Raw genomic sequence first — 19,714 nt, 5'->3', positions numbered from 1 at the left:
TCAGACTGAGTGTCGCTGAGCAGACCACTGACGTACAGCATCAAGAATGTGGACCTGACGTCAATGTATGTCATTTTGAGTGATGGTGATTAGTTGTGTTTTTTAGATCAAAATTAATATACAGTTGAAGGCAAAATGTTTAGCCCTCCTGTGAATTTATTGTTTTTTTTTACATCATTTTCAAGTGATAGAGCAAGGAATTTTTCACAGTATTCCCTATAATATTTTTTCTTCTGAAGAAAGTCCTATTTGTTTGTGTATAGACTATCCTTTCGCAAATGCGGCAAAAATCCTACACGACAGTAATAGTTTAAGGTGTTTACATGTCTGTACTGCACTTCAATAATGCGACTAAAATCTGCAAAATCCACATATCTTAATTTCATTTCTCTTTAGTTCGATTATGACCTTAATCAGATTAAATAACAAAAAAATTGCTGTTTACATCGTCGACTCTTATTATTGTCTTAATCGTATTAAAATCTGATTATTGGTGTCCGTGTAAACGTGCTCAATGACTTGCTTAATTACTCTAACTTGCCTATAGTTAACTGAATTATTTTTAAACATAATAGTCTTAATAAACTAATTAACTAACTTCTTTTGACGTTGCCACAATGACAGAATATTATTCTCATACAACTTTTTTGACATTATTTACTTAATGATAATAATAATAATCAATTTTATTTATAATGTGCTTTTCTAAAATCCAAAGCGCTACAATAACAGAGAAATCAAACATAGTATAAAATATAAGTATAAATAAAAAAAGTTCTAAAATATAAACACAGAATAATCAAGAATCTCAAAAGCAAAGCGTTTTTTACCATCTTCTTAAAACTAGCTAGTGGGGAAGCATTTCTTACAGAATAAGGGAGAGCATTCCAAAACCTGGGTGCAGCAACAGAGAAGGCTCTCTTCCCCTATTGATTTTAGTCTGCAGGGTGGCTGTTGAAGAGTGAGAGTATCAGCAGACCACAGATAAAGAGAAGGTGTGTAATGAGAGACAATGTCACAGATATACTGTAGGAAGGAGCTGTACCATGTAGAGCTTCAAATGCAATTGTGAGTGTTTTTAAAATGATATGGGACTGAACTTGGAGCCAATGCAAGCTATAAAGCACACCATTAATGTGCTTCTGTGATGGAGTGTGCGTGAGAATGTGTACTGCTGAGTTTTGAATGTACTGCAGCCGCAGGTAAACCAACAAAGAGTGCATTACAATAGTCAATCCTGGAAGTGACAAATGCATGAATGAGTTTTTCAGCATCAGGTTGATTGAGGTGAGACCTAATTTTTGCAATATTCCTCAGATGATGAAAAGCAGATTTTGTAATGCTCTTGATAAGCGAGTCTAGTGACAGATGAGTGTTAAAAATCACACCAAGGTTACGTGGTTTGGTGGATGGACAGACAACAGCATTATCCAAATTCAATTTGAACTCGCTATCTTTGAGAGTGGCTGCTGGTGTGCCAATAAGCAGTACCTCTTTACTTTATAATTTTGTTTTAAAAAATCACTAACCTATTAAACTTAAATATAAACAATAACCTACAGTGTTATTTTATCATGTCACTTTCTCTGTTCGTATATGTACATCATATTCTAAGCCAATTCTAAGCCATATTCTAAGCCTGATTTCACCAAGTAGGACATGTTCCTAGATTAACATCTATGTTGATCCTGGAACAACATTCCAATCAGCCAATCAGAATTAAGTGATACTTTTACTGTCTATATTAAATTTAGGCTTACTGTTAGGTTTATGCACGTATACATGATTGCAATCCAACTAATTTTCTCTTCTGATTTTGGAAATAATTTACAGTTACGGTTGGGTTTAGGGGTAAGGAATACTGGATTACATTTTCCAACAAAAATGATGCTCCAGGATTAACATTGATGTTAATGCAGAATCGCATCATACTTAGCAAAATCATTACGTGCATTATTATTAAGTTATATTATCCGATTAAACTTTTAATAAAAACACCCAAGCACAAACCCTCAACACGAAATACAGTAGCCTCATTAGGTTGTGTTTCGAGGAAGCAGAAGTTAAAGACGCTTTTCCTCTGATTCAGTGTGTCTGTTTCAGCACAACTCCAGCGGAAATGAGCACAAGACACAAGATCAGCAAGAAGATCTGCAGTGTGTGTGTGTGTGTGTGTGAACTCTGTATTAATGGTCTCTAAAACAGATTATTGGGTGATTTAGAGCAATAAATTACATTTGTATGCATTCTAGTCTGCATTAATCATACAGTTGAAATCATAATTATAAGCCCTCCTGTACTTTTTTCCCCTTTTCAAATATTTCCCAAATGATGTTTAACAGAGCAAGGAAATTTTCACAGTATTTCCTATAATATTTTTTCTTCCGGATAAAGTCTTATTTGTTTTATTTCAGCTACAATAAAAGCAGTTTTTTTTTTTTTTTGAAACCATTTTCAATGTTATTAGCCTCCGTATGCAATATTATTTTTCGATAGTCTACGGAACAAACCATTATTATACAATGACTTGCCTAATTACCCTAACTTGCCTAAGTAAGCCAGTTAAGCCTTTAAATGTCACTTTAAGTTGAATACTAGTAGCTTGAAAAAATATCTAGTCAAATATTATTTACTGTCATCATGGCAAAGATAAAATAAATAAGTTATTAGAAATGAGTTATTAAAACTATTATGTTTAGAAATGTGTTGAGAAAAATAAACAGAAATTGGGGAAAAAAATGTGCAGGGGGCTAATAATTTTGACTTCAACTGTGTATTCTATTATGGAATAATATTATTAACATTGCATTTGTTTAACAAATTCCTATACAAATAAAGCTGAGTTGCATTTTGTTCTGTATTCTCTATAAATCAAATGGGCCATTCAATGTTTGATGTATTAACACTGTAAAGAAATTATAAGTTGACTTTTCTCAAAATAAGTGACTAAAACTCTTAATTTTAAAAGAATTATTTACATTTACATTAAAAAGTGAGAAAACCTGTTGCTGTAGAAACTTTAAGTGAATGAACTATGTGCATACTTATAAAATTAAGTTAAATCAACTTAACAGTTCTTCGCGTGGGTTTCCTCCAGGTTCTCTGGTTTCCCTCACAGTCCAAATACATGCACTATAGGTGAATTGAATAAGCTAAACTGGTCTTAGTGTATGAGTATGTGTGTGAATGCAAGAGGGTTTGGGTGTTTCCCAGTACTGGGTTGCAGCTGGAAGGATATCCGCTGTGTAAAACATATGCTGGATAAGTTGGCATTCCATTCCACTGTGGTGACCCCTGGCAAATATGGGACTAAGCAGAAGGAAAATTACTGAATATATGAACTTAACAGTAACAAGTTACAAAGGGTTTACTCACTTTTTTACGTAAAGTCAACTTGTTGATTTTAGGGCAATGGGTTTACTCATTTTTTTCAAGTAAAGTAAAAAATCCCTTTTGAAGTGAAGTAGCCCAAAATATTTAAAAATGAGCTTGACAAAGCTGCTTTACATAAATATTTCTATGTAGTATACACTGTAAAAAATGCAGGGTTTCACACAATTCATTCATGTTATCCCAACACAAATTGATTAAGTTAACTGAACACTTTTAACAAATTTATGTGAATTGAACATAAAAAATAAGTTGTCCCAATGAAATCTCAAGAATTGTGCTGTTTCAGCTCATTTTAAATCAGTAGTTTGAATGAGAATATTGAGTATATATATATTTTATACCCCTAATACAATGGTAGGGGAACACTGGTATTTTGAAAATGTAAAAATGCAGAATGGATGGGTTTAGAGATAGTGTTGGGGGACAGAAGATTTACTTTGTACATCATTAAAATCATTACATCTACGGAAAATGAGCTCTGACCTGTGTGTGTGAGCTGCAGTCGCGGTGTGTTGTGGTTTCCAGCATTACAGTTGAGCAGAGAGAGCAGCAGGAGACTGAAGAGTCCAGTCCTCCACAATTCCACAATCCTCATCTTCAGCTTCCTGACGGAACAGAGAGAGTTTCCTGTCACATCACTTATCACCTTCCTGATGCTGGACAAACAACAGACAAACATGAACACTCTTTGTATTTTAGATCAGATACAATACTGTATAATATAATATAATATAATATAATATAATATAATATAATATAATATAATATAATATAATATAATATAATATAATATAATATAATATTCATACATTCATTCATTTTCTTTTCGGCTTAGTCCCTTTATTAATTTGGGGTCACCACAGCGGAATGAACCACCAACTTATCAAGCATATGTTTTATGCAGCGGATGCCCTTCCAGCTGCAACCCAACACTGGGAAACACCCATACACACACATAACACTACGGCCAATTTAGCTTATTCAATTCACCTATAGTGCATGTCTTTGGGGTTTATAGGGGAAACCGGAGCACCTGGAGGAAACCCATGTGAACATGGGGAGAACATGCAAACTCTACACAAAAATGCCAACTGACCCAGCCGAGGCTCAAACCAGCGACCATCTTGCTGTGAGACGACAGCGCTACCCACTGCGCCACAGTGCTGCCATATAATATAAAATAATATATATTATAACATAATATATTTAAAATGTAAATTATTATCTAAAAACAACTATGCAGTGTTGTGTATTAAAATATATTAATTTGAGTATACATTACAAATAATAGTAGTTTAGGATGAATTGCTGATGTGTTGCCAAGAAAATAAGACAAACAGCATTCAAATAAGTCCTACAGTGGCGATTACAATACTTTATTGGCTGTGTCAAATGTCAGTAGATGATCTGCAGATGCAGTGTACAGTTAATGAAGAGATATCAAAGTGGCACAATACAGTATATGAGACACCAATATTTAATAATACTCCACTATCTACAGTCTATATAGACTGGTCAAAAACTCCAGACTCCCATTAAACGGCAGCAGCAAGATATATATGAAGAGTTTATTTGCAAAAGGAGATAACGCCATTTTATAGAGGTATCACGTTTTATGTTGTCCATTAAAGAGTACACTTGATTTATTGAAATGACTACAACTGGAGATTTTTGTTGTTTTCGGAAATCTTGTTTTTATATAAAGTATTGAAGATTTTAAATGCAAAAAAAAAAAAACATTTAGATGAAGAGATTTAGTACTATATTCCAACTCATTATCTGAATTACATGGTTTTTACAGTATTTAAAGAGATCATCTTCAAGGCAGGACTTTCTGTATGAAAGTCAACTTTATTTTGATACATTTGTGGCTGCTGTATTTGTAGTAATTTTGTATTTTGTAGTCTAAAATTAAGGCATTTGGTATTTTATCTTTAAATACATTTCAATGTATTTTGGGCCATCCCACACAATATCACCCAATGCATGTTATTATAAAACAATTGGTAACACTTTATAATAACTACACACTATGAATCATTTATTAAGCATTAGCATCTAGTAAATTCATTTTTTGTTAAGCATTAACTGTGCTTTAATAAGCATTAGTAAGCAGTTTGTAACTGCAGCTATGAATGCTTTATTCTTGACTTACAACCACATTTATAATCATTAATAAATGAAGTATTTCATTATTTACAAACCATTTATGTAAACATAGTTGGTTGTTTAAGATCATTCAGAATGAGTTAGTAAATAATTAATAAACTATTGAAATCAATGTTTATATCTCTTACTGATCAGGCAAATGGTTACTATGTATGTTAATAAATGCTTTATTAACTCATTTATAACTCATTTATAACTAGTCCTCACTTTAGATTGGGTCACAAAACTAAATGAAGTTGAGTTAATAAAGCATTTATTAACATACAAATTAACTATTAGTATATGCCTGACAGTGTTTCCCCTAGGTCTATAGTTTTGGGGTGGGGTGGGGTATTGGGTATTGGGGATTGGGGCTGTGGCGCGACGTGGCCCAATGGAGCGTTGCTGTTCAGACTCACACTTTTAATGACAGCAGTAAATAACTGAGCAACTATTTGAACTGTACAACTGTTAACATCTATTTATTTAATTTGTATAATCTATTTATAAATTAACATCTATTTTATATCTTTTTTTATTCACAAACTGTGCAGCTCTTGTCACAGCAATCTATCTTTATGGGCTTCTGGAAGAACATTTCCTGAGCCTCTTGGTATGGAAAGTCAGAAATGTCTGGCCCATTTATTGAGACATTTATTAAACATGTCTCTTATAAAAAATTTGATGTGAACATGCCATGGCCAGAAGCGGCCACCAAAGCAGAATGAACCACCAGAGAAAAATTACAAACAATGCAATTCGGAAACATTGCAAATAATGAATGACGAAAATTTGTTAAAATGCTAAAATCTATAGTTAAAATTTAGTTAAAATCTATAAATCTAATACTTGTTTACTAAAAGGAAATAGGCCTATTAACTACTTCTTATAGCAATGAGTGTATTACTAGAAGTTATATTATTAAATATTTATGTTAAAAAAGTTTTATCTAATAATTCCAGCCAGCTTTTAGTGAATTTGGAATATTGTCACAGAACTTTCAGTTGTCATATGTAAAAGAAGCCTAAATACATGCAAGACCATTCCAACATATTACTTGTCTCCAACTATTGACAGCAGATCACTCAATGAGAGAGAGAGAAAGGGGTTTTGCACTCGCGATATCTTTACTGCTCTATTCATTTAACCTATCAAATGTAATGTTTAGACCAGGGGTAGGGAACCTATGACTCGGGAGCCACATGTGGCTCTTTGACCACAAATATGTGGCTCTCCAGCTATCTCTCTGCAATAAAATATTAAAACGGTCACTAAAAATCTGTTTAAAATTGAAATTACCTTATTATTGTATATTTTTTACAGCAAAATGAATAAGAATAAGAATAAAAGGACATTTCATCCAATACATGTGTGTGGCGCTGTGGATTAACTTGAATAGCGGCACCAATAAAAGGCATGCAACCTACATTTCTATGGTAACCTTGCATGTAAATTCAAACAACATTCATGAGTGGTGATTATCCTTTCTTAATACATGGACTTGCTTAACATGTGATGCTTCATATATATCCCCACTGGCTCTTTAAAAAAATGCATTTGCCAAAAAAAATCTGAAATGGCAACCTTTTAATTCCTTTTGGGGGATCATGGAACCGGTGTGAATTTGCAGAAGACACACAGAGCTTCCGGGAGAGGTCATAATTAGACACTAGATAGAGGAGATAGCTCCGCTTGCATTATAGCAAGGGATGTGCGCGATGAATCTGAAGAGAGGGAAGGGATTGAGGACCGGGCGGGAGACGTGCAATTTCTGAGAGATTATCGTTTGTTTGCGGGCATCCAGGAGTCTCTATGCATTTGCGGCAGACTCCCGTAACTTTCGAGAGACTTGGGATGTCTGCATCTGTATATATTTTAGCTGCAGTAGCGGGAACGCAGAACAGAAATGACATGCTGTTGTGTAATTAAGATATTACATACGGCTATTTAGCTTGTTTAATAAAAAAAATCTAGCGCTATATAGATAATACAATTAATGTGACTTCAAGGGGGGCGGGTTCAGCTGTTGGGAGGGCGGGGCGCCCCTTTATATAATGGTAGTGGAAACACTGCCTGAATAATAAGAATTATAAATGTTAATTTGAATAGTTTATTAATCATTTACTAAGTCATTCTGAATGATCTTAAACAACCAACTATGTTTACATTAATGGTTTGTAAATGATGCAATACTTAATTTAGCAATGAAAAATGAATCATTAACAAAGTTTAAAAAATACAGCTATTAAGCAAATTATAAATGTGGTTGTAAGTCAAGAATAGAGCATTTTTAGCAGCAGTCATAAACTGCTTACTAACATTTATTAATGTAGAGTTAATGCTTAACAGATAATGAATTCACTAGATGCTAATGATTAATAAATGATTCATTGTGGTATAGTTATAAAGTGTTACCAAAAAATACAAATGATAAAATACCCTACATCCAATAAAAGGTTTCACATCTAATATGCTGGATAAACAAATTTCTCAATGAATCATCTCTATCATGAATCAGCGTATACTGAAGATCGCTTGTTTCCGTCACTCGAGGACTCTGTATAGCGTGATTATGTTGCAGTAGAGGCGTAATGAGCGTTCTGAGCGTCTGAATGTGGCGACAGAGGAAGCCGATCTTCATTTTGCATATGTTTGAGCAGGAGCTGTTCAATCGTCCCCCAGGGGTCCCTCGCTCGTCTGAGAGCCGCCACACACAATACCCTCATCATGGGAAAAAGACTCCACACAAAACCTGCTGCCCCGACAATTGTTGGCCTTTCTATAGTGCGCGGCGGACGAAAGTTAGTAGCGCATAAATGAAATCCTTTGCTGAACTCCTGCGTGTGCTTCAGCTAACACTTGCCAGCTTTGTCACTGTTAAATAAGGGACAAAGCTGAGATCTGATGAAGATTTTTTTCATAGCCAATTCTGCTACTTGTCTGATTCTGATACAGATTTTATTTTAAAACAACAATGAAGTAAAATTTAACTATGGCTTCTTCTTTAAACATAGCTACATAACAGATTTTTTTCTAATACATCAAAGTCTTGCAGTCACTGACCTAAAACTGTTATTTACAAGCCGATGTTGTTAAAAATTGTTTAGATAAAAACAAATTAAAACATGAGCCATTTATACCTGTTAGAACGGGAATGGCCTCTATTTTCACAGTTTCATGAATTTTGTGCCTTATATTTTAGCATAACAAGTATCACTGTGTCCTAACTAGGGTTGTCGCGATACCATTAATTAATCTTACGATATTATACCAGCTAAAGTATCACGATACTAAGTAGTATTGCGATACTGTAATTCATAACTCAAATAATAAAAAAAGTCAGAAATAATATATTCTACTAGTCGCCGATGCCTGTGAGATATTTGGCATGCTAAATATCTGGAGCTGTCGGCGATTAAAATCATGCTGTGTTAAATTTAAAGTTTTGACTGAAAATAACATCGGCGATCACCTACAGCCAATGAGGGAGCAGCATTCACTAGCGTGGATACCTGCAGGGGGAGAAGTTAAAAGCGCTCATTTTCAGTTTATTTGGACCCATGAAATGGAGGAAAAACCAAGCGGCAACCTCCCACTCTCCCTCCGCAAGCCTGCAAAACTGCAATTCATCGACTCGCCTTGGGGGGCTGACTCCAGGAAGTCCAGGTGATTTCTGACTAAAATGGGAAGTTGGCCATTTTTACAGCTGATAAAAACATGTTTACAGCCTGGTACAAAAGATGGCATTGGTGCAGATAGCCATGATTAACCTTCATGACAACTGTGAGGGGGGTGAATTTTTTTTTTCATAATTCATCCGTTTCGTTTTTATTGAGTTAGATTAAGTTTGCAGAATTAAGGGCGTGGCCACTTGAGCTAGGTCTCACTGCTCGCTGTCTCGTCACCTCAGCTGATTACGGCTAATTAGCCGCTGAGCTCGGCATATTCATCGTATTTTTGTTTTGGTTAATGTTTCTTTACACAGTCAATTGCCTTTTGGAATTACTTCCTACAATTATCAGATGATTCGGCATGCTATGTGCACTTAATTGTGCTCACAAACCGTTCAAGTTGCCTCCATTTCCCAGGTGAGTGAAGTTATATATCATCTCTATAAATGTATTGGTTTTATTTAGGATCATTTATATTTTTCTTTAGACCTGTAAAGCACTCCAGAATCTGACAGATTGATTAGCTGTAGGCTCTTGAACAGTCATCTGAAGAGTTGTCATACAGTGTTATGCTGGAGTTCATCAATAGTCTTAAATTTACTAACACGGACTATATCATAAGAACAATGTTTAGTGGCTCAATGTGTGCTCAACAATGACTACGTTTACATGGACATCAGTAATCAAATTATTTGCCTTAATGTAATTAAGACAATAATAAGACTAAGGTGTTTACATGAGTTGCTTTTTGAGAATTACTTTCATGATCCTGTTTTACATGGTAAAATGTTTACAAGCACATAATTCAATTAATGTCATTGCGTCACCACGCTATCCGCATTTCCTCTGGAGTTTCATGTAATTTTGGGTGTTTCATTTTTAATTTGTCAACTTTAACTGCAGTTTGGCACTTTCAATTTCATTCACAAACATTTCATGCACGCCCTCCGTGACAAACAAGATATTGCATGCAACTAAACTGCTGGAAGAGTTATGTTTAAATGGAAGTTCATACTGCATGCTGAGTGGAAGAAAAAAACCCTCCGCATTTCACGATGCGGATGTCTGTGGTCTGCACTGACTCGGTAAGTGCAGTGTCAAACAGCCGCGCGTGAGCGTGTGTGTGGACTATCCTGTCGCAAAACGCTGCGAAAAGTTGTAACCATTCCAATTAAGGGCAGTATTCAAACACAAAACACAAGTTCTTTACTGGACAAAATAATGTATTTATTTTGGGCCACAATAACCAAGTAAATTTCAAACACTCAATTCACTTAAATACTAGTTTCACCTTCATTTTATACAATAATCTCAAATATTAAAATTTGGGGGAGCAGCAGGTAGGGAATAAAATGTTCACAATGTTCAAAATATATAGCTTATTAGCAGACTGCATAAGCATGATTGGTTAAGGCAACAAAAATGACAACCACTAGGCATTTAACAAGGGGTATCAATCGTAATTGTGCAATACATCATCACTTCACATCAACCCAAAGTTATAATATACACAGTAAATCTCATAAATATAAATGCATAAATAACACCAATAAATAAACACCACACAGCAATCAAAACCAAATCTACTATCAATACCACTCCAGCTAAATATTAAGCCGTCGTCATTCAGCATTTCATGTAAAGAACGTGATACTAGACTGCGCTCACCCCCGTCACATGCAGGACACACACACCCCACCCCCATCACGTCACGGATACTACGTCCATATCTTTTATAGTCTATGGGAAAACTAGTGTAAATTTGGCAGATGCACCAGTGTCTGTTTGACGTGTCGAGGAGAAATTGCTAATTCCCTTCAAACACAGGTGAGCAAATATGTAAATTTTCTACCCCATTAAAGGCTTTTTCTCCTTATGTAGTTAAGTAGTTATGTATGTAACAAAATATATACATGTTTTTGGTTGTGAGACGTAGTTTGAACAAAGTTGTCAGCGATTTTTCCTATTGTAAATTCATGCAGTGTGAAACCCCCTGTCGCAGTGTGAAAACATCCGTGACACGATTACTTTGAAAATCATGCAGCCTGAACTCGGCATAAGGCACAGGTGTCAAAGCCAATTCCTGGAGGGCCGGAGCTCTGCAAAGTTATGTTCCAACCCTAATTAAACACACCTGATCAAACTAATTGAATCCTTGAGGCTTTTTTGAAACCTACAGGTATAAAGCTGCGGTCACACTGGGCTTTGTGTGTGCGAAATTCCGTCGTATGGCGCTGCGAAAAGGGGCGGGATTAAACAAGATGATTAGACATTTAAAAAAGCGAGTGATTGCTCCATGTTTTAAATTTCTGTCCAAAGAGGTCCTTTTTTGATCCTAGATTGGTCTCACGCAGTCAAGTGATGCGATTTCGCAGGTCAGAGTTCACCAAGCTTGAACTTTGCACTGCAGGGAACTGTGAAACTTAACGAATGACCCTGCGTTTCCGGTCTGACACATTCGCGTGCGTATGAATGGAAGTCTATGGGAGGAAAAGTCCAGTGTGACCGCAGCTTAAGTGTGATGAAGCAGGGTTGAAACTAAACTGTGCAGGGCTGCAGTGCTTTGACACCTGTGGTCTAAGGGTTAAAGTACATCCAGGCAGTTGTTATTGTAACCTGTAACCACTAACTTTCATAGTGCTTGTTTTTCCTACTATGGAAGTCAATGTTTACAGGTTTCCAGCATTCTTTATTATGTCTTCTTTTGTGCTCCACAGAACAAAAAGTAGCAAACTGATTTTGTAAAAGTAATGCGTGAGCAATTTATGACATAATTTAAATTTTTGGGTGAACTATCCCTTTATTGAAACTTCTGACAACAATAATTACCATTTTCTTATTTCATGCTAGGCAACAGTGAGCTACTCATTCTGATGTAAACGTGTATTGAATGAAGCCCTTGTAAAGCACATTAAGTCGATGTTTGCTCTATAGTTTCAGATGAAATTAAGAGATATCTAGCTAATTTTGTTTTGAAAACATGTAAAATGTGATTGCCAAAAAAAGGATAATGAAAACCTCCCACATGCAGAATCTTGCGCTGTATCTTTTTCTTCAATGTTAAAAAACATGAAATTGATGAGGTGTGGTATGAACGAAGGTCATAAATATTTGTAAAATATGTTTTTGCAAAACTTTTTATGTTCTTTCTTTGTGTTGTATGAATATCTGTGCATCTCTTTAGTCTCTGGACTCCATAAATGCTCCTTTGACACACTTATGCAACCGTTTATCGGCATTCGGACAAATTACATCAAACAAAAAATGACAGAACACTTGGTAAGATCAGCTTAGCACTTAATAATTGGGACAAATCAATTAGGCCCAATAAACAGTATATCCCAGCCAATATGGGACAGTTACCAACCCTATTTAGTGAACAAGCAACATTTCTTCCTCAAGATGTGCTATACCTTATTTTTATTTGGGAGGTAGGACAATCTGACAAGAAAGGACAAATCAACAGAAAACTCGCCAAAATGGGTCAGTGGGCAACCCTATAGCTAGCCTTTAGCATGTAGTGTTTGTGGGTTGTGTTGACTGTCCTCTGGATTGACCTCTCGAAGGAAAGAAAACACAGATCAGGGCAGATGATTAGCCATGGGAACTGAACTGGAAACAATGCTGCGGCTTCCTGATCCATGAGAAGCCCATTCTCGAAGCACCATATGAGTTCGACGCACCGCTCACACACTTAACATTTCTTCAAGAGCATGTGTTGTGGGTGACCCCTGTTTTATACTATTAGTCCAAGAGTTTGTGTAGATAATCTGTTTAACATTGATAAAAGATGACATCTGCAGCAGGGCTGTTCTGTGACACACACAGCTCAATTCATGGTGCTCTCTGATAATGAGATGATGATCTGAATCATCAAGTCTTGTTTCTGCACAGGTTTTTTCCATTTATCAATCTTCCTTAATTTTGTTAGCAACACCTATTTTCCAACGATCCAATCTGCTCCCAAAAGTTCAAATCTTGCACCTCCCTTCAATTTTTTCTAATTTTAGAACCATTTCAATCGGATGTATGTCGCAATATTGGGGAAAAAATTACAATCTTAACTTCCTTTTCATGCTGACTTTAAAGGGAACCCCGGGTATTAAGGCTTGTATAGTTTATTTAAAGAGCCCCTATTTTGGGATTTTGAAAATGAGCTTCCATGCAGTGTGTAACACAGCTCTAAGTGAATGAAAACATCCAGATGAGGTTTAAATCTAAAAGTCCACCTTGTTTAAAACTATTGATTCTTTAGCGAAATATTTGAAACCGAGTCGAATAAATGAATCGAGTTGGGTTCGGATCTTTTGTTGGATCGCACTGACGTCGTAATGTTCATCTCCAAATATGTAGTTCCAGTTCCGCTGAAATGTGCATGCGCTTTCCCTCCACACACTAGCGGAGGTGCAGGGGATCACAGGACTGATTATGGCGCGAACCAAAAAACCAAAATAACCTAAAACCAAAATATGACTTTTTTTTTATGCAAAATGGGGCTCTTTAATATTACATAAATGGTTTATCTGACTAAAATATGTAGTAGACAATCAATGAAAGAGCCAAGGGCCTAAACATCCCATTGAAAGAGGCAATGGGATGTTTAGGCATTTTAGTATTTTTTTTATTACCACATAGGGTGAGGTTCCAGGTAAGCCGAACATTACCACAACGTGACATGTACACACTGCTGATCACTGATTGGTCAGAGAGAATCTGCAATATCAGTGCTATCCATCGAGAATCGGCACTACCAGTGCTAATCACCGACTGGTCAGAGAGAATAGGCACTACCTGTGCTGATCACAGATTGATCAGAGGATATCGCCACTGCCAGCAATGATCAATGATTGGTCAGAGAGAATCACCACTACAAGCATCTCTGGATTTGCAAGTTGTGACACCAAACCTGCAATATTTAAATAGTCAGCCTTAGCCACAAATGTGAAAATAGCGGCAACCCCTAGATAGTAATTCTCCAAGATAGTAAAAACAATGTGATTTTTTAAAATAATGTAAATCTTTCATGTTTTTTATTATTAAAAGACATTATAAATAAAGACAATGCTTCATCATTTGTTTGTCTGACTGTATGAGAACTGGCCTCTGAGGATTGTCCTTTGAACAACCAGAATGAAACCTCTTGTTGTTCTTTTAAATTGTTCATCTGGCACTAGAAAATTAAGATCTTCGAATATCAATCTTGGAATATATATATTTTTTTATTCTGACAGACCAATTCAGATAAAATGGTGGAAGACATTTTACAGCAGTTGTGTTGTATGCTCTTTATTTTGACAGCATTGATTAATGTCGGTTTTAGATGCTTCAGACTGCTTTTCTTCAAAGAACACAAATTGTTTACTCTGAGCTGTTGTTTTGGCAGTCTCTCAGTCCAAATTCTCACTTGCATTTGCAACTTTACTCTTTATACTCACCGTCGGTCCATTTACAAAACACGCTTTTCCTTGACATATTACTGTGATGTTTCAAACAGCCAAAATGTAAATAAATGCCAGGTCGAAATAAAGCAGGTCAATGTGTAGTTTATGGACGAAGATGTTTGTCTCTGTTAACTATAGAGGAGCCAGAGAAACGGTCATGCCCAATTGAGTCTGGCTTCCTTCAAGGTAATTTTTTCCTTCACTTTCATCAATTGATGAAGTTTGTTCCTTGCCATTGTCCCCACTGGCTTGCTTGTTGGGGACTTGTGGAGATGTGCATCGATGGATTTGGACTTTCAGCAGTGAAAATTAAACCAGACTGAACTGAACTAAACTTAACGTCAGCTCTGAAAACTGGACTGACACAGTTTCAATTTACTAGAACTTCTTTGTTAAGCTGCTTTTACAATCTACATAGTACAATCTACAATCTACAAAAACCTTCATCAGCAGAAAGAATCGAAAGACTAGACGGTATATATATATATATATATGTATATATATATATATATATATATATATATATATATATATATATATATATATATATATATATATATATATATATATATATATATATATATACATATATTCACTTTTTTATTGATCTATGGTTATGAATTGCATTATGGGACATTTATCTCTGCTCTGTCAACTTTTGATGTTGTAAAATCAAATGTGGTTTAATAAAGTGACTTTTATTAACATTTTAGTAGTTTAAAACAATAAAATGCATAAGACATAAGCAATAATACTGTAAGTTTATTACCATGTGTTTGTACTGTAATTTACAACACCAACCAAGCCAATATAGCACTACAAACTGCTGATGAAACATAATTCAATTCAATATTCAATCACAAACTAGGGAAAACTGTGGATTTATGTATATTATTAACAGCGTAGACTAACCTTTGCTGAGGATTACGTTGTGTGGAAAGAGAACAACACTTGATTCACCCCAAAATGATTTATGGCTAAATTTATGAGCACAACATTTCAGAAGGTATGCTGTATTTATTAGCCATCCGATAGTCTGAATTCATTTCTTCGCTGTATTTAAGCTCTGGGGTTTAGCTTGTGCTCTCCATCTGCTGTGATTCATTCCCAGCGTTGCTGATATGTGGATTTACAGGTGCTCAAGTGCTCTCATTAGCTGCGTTTGTTGACTCAAACCTATTAATCTCCGAAAGAAAACACATCATTCCTGGCCCGACAGCAACTATTCGCGAGCTGTGCAAGGTGGCGACGCTCTGGCAGATACTAATACTGGTATTTTTCTACTTGACGTCTCAGTTTAGCAGATATGAGTCCAGCTGGGAGAGATATGAATTATGTCTATTGAAGGCCTCCAGGGTTTTTATGGATTGAGTGGGATTTACTTTCACATGTTATTAATGGCCCTTTGGAGACTTGTGACCTATTAAGTGTTTGCTACTTGAGTCAGAAACGCTGAAGTCTTACTTCTGACTACTGGAATCAAGCAGCTTATTGCGAGTAATTCTGAGCAGACGCCGCAGATATACTGCAGAACAAAACTAAGATAAAGGATGAAATGTGTTTATGCTTCATATGAGTGCTGTTAGATTTTAGTTTGTGTATGATTACATTTAAAATAAATAAATAAATAAATAAATAAAATGTATGCGTTTTTAGATGAAAATGCCATTTTCAAATTCATCTGGAGTAGTGTAGATTAGCCAGTTTCTCAACATTAAAACAAAAAAATAAATAATAATAATACAAATAATAATAATAATAAAATAAAATAAAATGAAAAATAAAAATAAATAAATAAAATGGTATGTGGTTTTTAGATGAAAATGCCATTTTTAAATTCATCTGGATTAGTGTAGACATTGTCAAAGTTTCTCAACATTAAAATAAAAAAATAAAATTAAATAATAAAATAAAATAAAATTATAAAGTATTTTTTTAATGAAATGAAATGACATAATGAAATAAAGTTGTTTTTCATTCCGGTTCTACTTAAACCAACAACTAGACATTTTTAATAATCTTCTTTATCGATATTCTCCTGTATCATGTATCAAATATGATACGAAAATAAAAACATATTTTCATAAATAACCTAAATATCCTATCTAAATTTTTTAAAGTTACTTCCAAATATTATTTTGTTTATTAACAAATGTTGAAATTGTTGAACATGTACCGAGGCTGAATTATTGTCACAATCACCAGCGATCTCCATACAGCTGGAAAACTACAAATCTGCCACCAAAGGAACTACAAAACAAACTCACACCTGTTCCGGTTTTCTGCTGATTGCAAACACACACTGTTGAAACTATTTATAGACTTTTAAGTCTTCAACTCTGTTAGTGTAATATTTTAACCGTTCTTTGTCTAGTCTATAGTGTGTTTTGATCCTTGCCTTGTCTTGTTGTTAGTGATACTTTGCTGCCTTTACCAACCACTCGCCTGTTTTTTGACCACGACTTTGGATTGCTGCTTGATCATTCTTGTAATAAACTGCACGTGGATCCTCAACCCCGTTGTCAGCGTCCCCTCACATAACAACTATCAGTTGTAATACGAATATTATAATAATAATAATAATAATAATAATAATAATAATAATAATAATAATTATTATTATTATTATTATTATTATTATTATCATTATTATTATTATTTTACTACTTCTACTAACAGAAAGTACTCAGGTACAATGATTTGCGCCAAACTATTTATAATATTTTTAAAAAATCACAATAATAACAATAAAAATTGGACACAAAGATTTCAAAGAGATTTCAAAAAGTTTTCTTGTGCTCCAGATAAACGTGTCTGCCAAATATATCAACATAAACCAATATAAGTACTTTACTAATGAGACACCAAAGAAACGCAGACATGCAGTAAATCAAACCTGTTCCAGACAACAGTTCGTCATCAGCTTTTTCAATATGAGGAAAAACAACAAACAAACACAACCTGTGGGAAAACCATCAAACCTCCGGAAGAGGAAATAGTTGATATTAACTCACTTCCAGGCGACAGAAACCACACAACGTGCAAAACCAGAGAAATGGCAGCTCACTCCGGATGTTCAGCCGGTTTCCTTGAATGCCTCTACAATGGTAAGAATGATAAAAAACCAGAGCTGCGTTCAAAAGATGACCTTATTTACAACCCTCGTTGGCAAAAGCTGGATGAGTGACTTCAGACTTTTTCTTACCAGGACACTTTTCCGTCTGGACCTCACAAGTCAAGCACACGCAGGCTTCTTTAGTGCTTAAAGGAAGAAAAACCTTAGAAATAATGATTACTGCATGACGACACGGGGTGATTTTGTCAATGGATGAAGACTCTCTCTTCCTCTTGAGTATAGAAGGACTGGCAGGGAGTCTTTCACTGAAATCTCTGATCCAATCCAGCAAAAAAAATATCACTTAAGGGTCTTTCATCTGTTTCTGGATTTATACACCAATTCTGGCTCCAAATGGAATTTAGTGTACAATTTTTTTTTCAATAAAATATTCAAAGACCACTAGAGCCGTTTATTTTTTATAATTTTAATCTGACTCCCAAATGGATTGAAGAATGTTCTATACAGAAAAATAAGCAGTTGTTAATTAGTGAACAGGATTGTGTGCTGTGTCTCCATGCTAATGATGTTATCATGTTTTTATTTGTATAAAGCTGGAAAATAACAATAATGCTTTAAAATGTTGTGTGTTTTTTTGTTAGACTGCGCAGAACAGTATTATATTGACAGCAAATTTGTTTTTGTTTTGTTTTTATTTAGTTTTTGTCTTAGTCTTTTGACTAAACTTCCATTTTAGTTTGAGTCATAATTTAGTCTTCTGAATCATTTTAGTATTAGTCTAGTTTTAGTCAACTTAATTTCATAAGATTTTAGATATATAAGAAAATATATTTGGTTTAAGTTTAATTTAATTAAAATATTGTATACATTTACTTATACAAAATATTCTAATTTAAAAATAAAACAGTCTCATTAAAATATGCATCATGCATCACAAAACACTTACCAGAAAAGGTCCCTCACTCACATTTTTGTCTCATTTTTATTAGTCAACGAAAAGTCAGTATATTTTTATTATAGTTGCCGTCATCATCACTTAAATTTTATTAGGTTTTCGTCTCGCTTTCGTCAGTAGATACTAGGCATGGGACGATAAACAATTTCAAGGTATAACGAGGTTTGGAAAAGTCAAGGTTTTAAAACTGCCAAAATGTTCTGCTATACCGTTCCTACGGTATTTGTAAGATTTTTTTATTTCCATTTTTTTTGTTTTTTAGGACAATTGTCTCTCCAGCAGAAAATATATCAGAACATTCCATCTTAAGTCATAAAGAAATCTGTGTTTTTGAAACAAATGAAGACAGCAGAAGTCAATGATTCATTTTTATTCAGTCAGACATTTTAACTGCTCCAAAACATTAAAATGTTTCTCAAATTAAAATATATTGTGTTGAAAGGGGAAAATCTTTAGTTTTTACTCAATCTTTTAAAAAGAATATATTTTAGAGCAGTACTCACAATACCGTGAAGCCATGATATTTATATCCAAGGTTATCAAATCGTCAGAATCTTTTACCAGCCCATGCCTAGTAGATACATGTTTGTCATGACAATGATGATGAAAATTTTATGTCAACAAAATTAACACTGTATAACAGAAGCCTAAAATGTATTTAGTGTAATAAAACAGTGCTGCTTCTTCTCCACATGATCACAAGCTTATGAAACTGTCATAATAAAAACTCTGCTGCTTTTATGCCACATCACGCTCATCTCTCTTTAGCAATTACTTCAGTGCTCTTGTTTCACTTTGAGAGCTTTCAGGCTTTTTACTTTAGCTCATTCATCAACATGATTTCTGAAGGAGTTCCGTAGGAGGTAATGAAGACCAAAACTCCCATGATTCCACATGCAGTCACTCTAAACTCTAAAATATGCCCTTGTTTGCTATAAATTTTATTTTTTAAAATTACACACTGCGCTTTTAGTTTGTTTATATTAAACAATACAACATTTTTGAGTAATTGTAACTAAGAACATTCATT

At 34.7% G+C, this 19,714-nt stretch overlaps 1 protein-coding gene across 2 annotated transcripts in view; it reads right to left on the bottom strand.

Moving 5' to 3' along the window:
• Window positions 1–19,714, bottom strand: part of si:dkey-49n23.1 (semaphorin-3D) — a 132,891-nt gene that overhangs the window by 68,122 nt on the left and 45,055 nt on the right. Inside the window, exon 2 of one of the 2 annotated variants that reach the window (XM_056447524.1) lies at window positions 3,877–4,049. In XM_056447524.1, coding sequence (XP_056303499.1) covers window positions 3,877–3,988 — 112 coding nt within the window. In that variant the 5' untranslated portion in view covers window positions 3,989–4,049. The remainder of the gene's footprint in view (window positions 1–3,876; window positions 4,050–19,714) is intronic. The other variant, XM_056447525.1, reaches the window with a different exon arrangement.

This window comes from Danio aesculapii, chromosome 22 (genome assembly GCF_903798145.1).
Source record: "Danio aesculapii chromosome 22, fDanAes4.1, whole genome shotgun sequence".
NCBI classification, from domain to species: Eukaryota; Metazoa; Chordata; class Actinopteri; order Cypriniformes; family Danionidae; genus Danio; species Danio aesculapii.
This window is presented reverse-complemented; position numbering and strand designations above follow the sequence as displayed.